The 6,745-nt window shown below is 41.3% G+C and overlaps 1 protein-coding gene across 1 annotated transcript; it reads left to right on the forward strand.

Annotated features, from left to right (window-relative positions):
* The first annotated feature begins 2,222 nt into the window (after nt 1–2,222).
* LOC108768626 (uncharacterized) lies at nt 2,223–4,415 on the forward strand. Its single transcript, XM_018519127.1, has one exon. The coding sequence runs from the start codon at nt 2,223–2,225 to the stop codon at nt 4,413–4,415; it is 2,193 nt and encodes a 730-aa protein (XP_018374629.1).
* The last annotated feature ends 2,330 nt before the right edge of the window (nt 4,416–6,745 follow it).

The raw sequence follows: 6,745 nt of genomic DNA on the forward strand, positions 1-6,745 counted from the left end.
CATTCAACGACATATCAATAAGATTTGTAAGTTGCCTGTCACGAATACGTAAAAAGATTATGATTAATCTTGGTGGGCGGTATGTTTGCGCCTTTATGTTATCCTATGTTTAAATTTTCATGTAAGCTCTGTTTAAGTTTAGTTTTCTCGCCGTTAGGGGCGCTAAGCATGTAGTAACTACTATCCTTTTTCTTTTTTTATTATTATAAGCCAGAATGGCGAGCGACGAAGTTTAAGTTTGTAACGAGTACAATTGACAGATCAATAAAGCAATAGAATACAACAATTAAATTGGTCCTTCGAGCCGAATCCACAGAGCGCATCTGTGAACGAACTACGATCGAAGCAAGAAGAAAAGAAACGCTTTTGTTGGTGAGTGCAATATACAAGCAGCAATATGGACGACATTGGCAAGTTGAGGAAGCAAAGAGGATATATCAAGGGCAAGTTAACGAGACTTGAGCATGCAGTGCAGGACCAAGCGGCTACGCTCGACAAGGAGGACGCGGAGGTTCGACTGGAACGACTAGATCAAGTTATCAGCGAGTTTCAAGAGATTCAACGGCAAATGATCGAGAAAATGGACGAGCCAACAGAAGCGGACGACGAGGAAGAAGCCGACTTCGAAGAAAGTAGCTTAACCGTCCGGGCAAAATTGCGGCGTATCATCAATGAAATAAGGTATGCAAACACGAGTGTAGTGGTAGGCGATGGTGGACTGGCGCAGCTAATACAAGGGCGCATGTCAATGGCGGACAGACACGAGAACGCTGGCGCCGCACATTCCACCATGCACGAATCAGAAGACGGTGTGCTAGAGACACTATTAAGAGCGCAAACCGAAATATTGCAGCGTCTCTCGAATAACGCTGTAGATGGCGCCGTCAGAGGAAGTCGAGTCAAATTACCGACGCTCAAGTTACCATCGTTCGATGGAAAGATCGAAGAATGGACGCATTTCCATGACGCTTTCATAAAAACGATTCATAGCAATCACACGTTGTCAAATATACAGAAATTTATCTATTTACGTTCGTGCGTCACAGGTACCGCCTCAAAGGCGATAGAAGACATCGAATTGTCGGATGACAATTATGTGGACTAGCTGACCCCGATTTTAATAAAAGAAGCTCCGTCGATTTGCTCATCGGAGCAGAATTTTTCTATGATTTATTACAAAATGGTAAAATCGAGTTAAATCAGGATAAACTTTTTTTGCAAAATACTAGACTAGGTTGGGTGATAGTTGGATCTATTTCTAAAGACGAGCGAAAAGATGTTGATAGTTGGAGAGCCATAAATATTTTACATTGTTCTTTAATCGAAAATGAAAATTTAGATAAAACTTTAAAGCAATTCTGGGAATTAGAAAATTATGCGAGCTACACTAAGGTTAAATGGACCGTCGAAGAGGAGAGTTGCGAACAGATATACAAAGATACCACTACACGCGATAAACAGGGTCGTTTTGTAGTAAGTCTACCTTTCAAGTCTGAGTGCAAGGGCATTGGAGAAACTCGAAGCACGGCGCTCAAGCGCCTAAATCAGCTAGAGCGACGATTTAAAGCCGATAAGTCGTATCACAAACAATATTTACAGTTTATGCGCGAATACTCTGCGCTGCAACACATGTCTGTCATTGAATCTTGCAACATCGATGACAGCAAACGTGTCATTTATCTACCTCACCATGGCGTGGTGAAGGAAACGAGTTCTACCACGAAATTGCGCGTGGTATTTGATGCCTCCAGTAAGGGTAGCATGGGTCGTTCGCTAAATGACATTTTAATGACGGGTCTGATTTTGCAAGATACCTTAATACAAATACTTTTAAGATTTCGATTTTATAACGTAGCTGTTACAGGCGACTTGGAGAAAATGTACCGACAGATATCGGTTCGTGACAGCGACAGGGATTGTCAGAGGATCTTGTGGCGTTTTTCCATGAGCGAGCCGATTAAAGAATATCGATTGAATACAGTGACTTATGGTCAAGCTAGTGCTTCCTATTTAGCTATTCGAAGCGTGCGTCAATTGGCTGAGGAAAACAGAGACGTTTTTCCATTAGCCGCCAAATGCGTTTTAAACGATATGTATGTTGACGATATTATTAGTGGCGCCTCATCCATGGAGGAGGCTAGAGAGTTAAAAGAGCAACTAACCCTTTTAATGAGCAAGGCATGTTTCCGCGTACACAAGTGGCATTCCAACGTCTCAGAGTGATGCACGGTTCAAACGAGGAAGAGAATCGAGAAATAGTAAGTCTGAGATTCAACGATGCCATACGGACGCTGGGTTTAGTCTGGGAACCAAGCGCCGACGACTTTCTGTTTACGGTCAATTTTCACAAACGAATTCGCACTAAAAGGGAATTATTATCTGAAATCAGCAAGCTATTCGATCCTTTGGGGTTATTGGGTCCCATCGTAACGTTGGCCAAGATATTGATGCAAGAGACATGGAAGGCAGAAGTTGACTGGGATTCCCAGCTACCTGATGACATATTACATAAGTGGGAAAGGTTTCAAGGCGAGCTATCAAGTTCTACATTCTTTCGCATACCACGTAGAATTTCTAGTCAGCCTATTTCACAGGAAGTGATGCTTTATGGTTTCTGCGATGCTTCTCAGGATGCATATGGTGCTTGTTTGTACGTCCAGGTTTGTGATGAGGGTGAGTACACGGCACGACTACTATGTTCCAAATCTCGCGTAGCTCCTCTTAAAACTATCTCTATTCCACGTTTGGAGCTGTGCAGCGCATTACTATTAGTGCGTTTGTTTAACCAAGTCAAACAAACCTGTAAAGTCGACTTTCGCAGAGTAGCCGTTTACACAGACTCGTTAGTCACTTTATATTGGATCCGGGGGAATCCATCTCGTTGGAAGCCATTCGTGGCTAACAGAGTTTCCGAATTAACTGACATTTTACCAGCAGAAATGTGGGATCACGTAAGAAGCGAAGATAATCCCGCAGATTTGTTATCGAGAGGATCATATCCTACCATACTTCAAGCTTGTAATTTGTGGTGGGAAGGCCCTTCATGGATATCGAACGCTTCCAAGGATATCCAACCTCAATCAAGCAGTCTAGAGGAACAGTTTGTGGAAACAGAGGAGATCAAGTCGGAGGAAAGACATACTCGCATTCCTGTTTGTCACGCCAGAATGCCCGATTCTATTTTTCAAAATTTATTTTCTCGCTTTTCCGATTTGAGTAAACTGGAAAGGATTCTAGCATACTGCCTGCGCTTTATATCTCGCTGCCGATCAAAATTAAAAGGGATACACGAACTTTTAACCATCGAAGAAATTGAGCTCGCAAGATTTCATCTTCTCAAGAACGCTCAAGCTGATAATTTTCGGGAGGAAACGTTAGCTCTTCTACAAGCCCAATGTGTAAAGCCCTCCAGTAGGTTATCATCCTTGCACCCGTTCTTGGATGGACAAGGCTTGCTTCGAGTGGGAGGTCGTCTGCGGCATGCCCCCTTATCCTTTGCGCAGAAACATCCTATTTTACTACCAGCCAATCACGTTTTAACTAATATGCTGATCGAACGAGAACATAGACGACTTCTGCATGCTGGTCCTCAAGCTCTTCTAGCCGCTATTCGCCAAAAGTATTGGCCCTTACGTGGTAAGGACATCGTTCGAAGGATTTGTCACGCCTGTGTGTGGTGTTCACGACGAAGACCTCGTGCTTCCTCTCAACTGATGGGTGATTTACCGGCTGACCGCGTCACGCCTACTCGACCCTTTTCCAGTTGTGGTGTAGATTTTGCAGGTCCACTCATTACTTTGTTAAACAAAGGTAGAGAACGCAAAACCGCCAAGAGTTATATCGCCTTGTTCGTCTGTTTCGCTACCAAGGCTATACACCTGGAGGCGGTCAGTGATTTGAGTACCGCTGCCTTTTTGGCCGCCTTACGCCGTTTCATAGGCCGAAGAGGTTGCCCGCGAAAAATATATAGTGACAATGCTACAAATTTTAAGGGTGCTCAACGAGAGCTCAGAGAAGCCTGCACGTTTTTTCAGCATCAAATCAATGGACCTTTGCATAATCAATTGCTCGAAGAAGGCATCCAATGGATTTTCATTCCGCCCTATTCTCCGCATTGGGGTGGCCTTTGGGAGGCCGGCGTGAAATCTTGCAAGAACCTTTTACGCACTATCATAGGGAACTCTAGTTTCACTTTCGAAGAACTGTGCACCGCTCTCGCACAAGTGGAGCGTTGTTTAAATTCACGTCCTTTGTACGCCCTGTCTAGTGACCCGTCTGATTTGGAGCCTCTTACTCCCGGTCACTTCCTCGTAGGAGGTCCTCTTAATTCCTTGATCGTGATTGACCTCCAAGACGTTAATCTTCATCGCCTCGATTGTTGGCAGCTGGTCCAGAGATCCGTTCAAGATCTTTGAAACGGTGGGCGGTGGAATATATTAGCTCTTTACAAGGCCGCTCCAAATGGCAGAGAACGCAGCAAGATTTTCAGATAAACGATTTAGTTATTATTAAGGAAGATCACCTCCCTCCTTATCAGTGGAAATTGGGTAGAATTATTGAGTTGCATCGAGGGAAGGATGATCTCGTTAGATTAGTCTCCATCAAAACTGCTAGCGGAATCATTCAACGACATATCAATAAGATTTGTAAGTTGCCTGTCACGAATACGTAAAAAGATTATGATTAATCTTGGTGGGCGGTATGTTTGCGCCTTTATGTTATCCTATGTTTAAATTTTCATGTAAGCTCTGTTTAAGTTTAGTTTTCTCGCCGTTAGGGGCGCTAAGCATGTAGTAACTACTATCCTTTTTCTTTTTTTATTATTATAAGCCAGAATGGCGAGCGACGAAGTTTAAGTTTGTAACGAGTACAATTGATAGATCAATAAAGCAATAGAATACAACATAACGTAACTTTGAAATCTGCATATTCCTGTTTCTCCTTATCGTGAGTGGAAACGAGTCTTCTTTTTCTATAGTTATTTAGAATTAATAATATGATAGCTGTTCAGTAGATGTAGTACAATAAGTGTTCGATAGCTACACAATAATAGTTTATAATGGTTTAAAAATTAGGAACGCTCAGCTACTTGTATTACATTACTAAAAATATTATAATTAGTTGCTAAATTAAAATCATTGCTAAGTTATATCATTAAAAAATCGTAAAACACAAATACCATATGGATTTAATAAAATTGTGAGCAAGGAGAAAAGAGAACGCGGGAGAGAATATAATGGGAAGAAGAGAGAGCGCGAATACTATGATAAATATAGGACCATAATGGGTAGGAGAGAGAGTACGAATACTCTGGCGTGTGTACGTGTGTGTGTGTGTGTGTGTATGTGTATGTGTGTATGGATAGGACTACAACGGGTGGAGCATATATCCTTATGCTCACTATTTGACAACGTCGCAATGCATCTCGATCTTTAAATTTTATATCATTATGCATACTATTTTGGCAACGTTGCAATGTATCAAAATTACATTCATGATGTCATTGCGAAACATGTATTAACATGTCGAATGTCCTTAAAAAATCTTTTATTACACTAACAAAGCTGTCGCATATCGACGCTTACATTTTTTATCTCTCGCTTGTGTTGGTAGAACAATTCCATATGCATTCCTGAAGAAATGTGATGAAGAGGACGAAACTTAGAAAGAGCTTGGTCAATGAGCAAAATTGTACTTTCCATGTATGCAATCAAATAAAATTAAACTAAATAATATTGCAATTGGTGACAACCAAGGTAACAATCTCGCCTCGTGCAGTGTGGCGGGCTTTCATCGAAAGACGCGCGGATATTGAGCGGTTTGTGCAATCACCCCCCGCGCCTTCATCATAATCGGTCCAAGTGTTGTGATAGAAATCGTAAAAATGCGTGATGCGAATGTGGTCAAATTAACATTGCGCGATACATGTCTGTATACGAAGCCGTCAAACGTGCTCTTCAAACTCGAACAATGCGTCTAGAATGTATACTCTGAGCTGTGCCAGTATACGCATACCATCAATGAAAAATTTAAATCAATATTTAGTCCGACTCATCGATACGGTCGATGTCAAGTATACGCGATTCTCCAACATCGCGTCTGAAGATGCTATACGCCAATGGACATCAGCTCGTCGATTGCGAGCTATTAGCTTTAGTTTTTAATACACACGAAAAAAACCGAATGTAATTATATGTGAATAAAAAAATTTTGTCGTTCACATCATATATATGTACTTGCTTTACTTCCCATCCAACCTATCCTATGCCATCTGTACCTATCCATTATAAGAAAAAAGAACTAATAACAAGTATGAAAATAAACGCGAGCAATTCGTAGTTTAAAATTAATTTTTATTTTATATCACTTACTTAGTCATGTGACATTTGTATCATGTTACATTGATGATATCATCATCATAACATGTAAAATGGTATTAGGCGCTAAAAGACAAAGAGAGATAGGAAAAGAGAAAAAAGAAAAAAGGGAATAACAGGTATGAAAATAAACGCGCGCAATTCGCAGGTTAAAATTGATGTTTTTTATTTTATATCATTTACTTGGTCACGTGACATTTGTTTCATATTACATTGATGATATCATCAGAACATGTGACATGTAAAATGGTTTTGGGCGCGAAAAGACATAGAGAAATAGGAGAAGACGGCAACGCATCGAGAGAAAGATGGTAGATAGGTATATGAGATAGCGCGAGGTCCGCGGCTACGGCCCGCGACGCATTTCG

The sequence above is a fragment of the Trachymyrmex cornetzi genome, unplaced genomic scaffold (genome assembly GCF_001594075.2).
Source record: "Trachymyrmex cornetzi isolate Tcor2-1 unplaced genomic scaffold, Tcor1.1 scaffold812, whole genome shotgun sequence".
Taxonomy (NCBI): domain Eukaryota; kingdom Metazoa; phylum Arthropoda; class Insecta; order Hymenoptera; family Formicidae; genus Trachymyrmex; species Trachymyrmex cornetzi.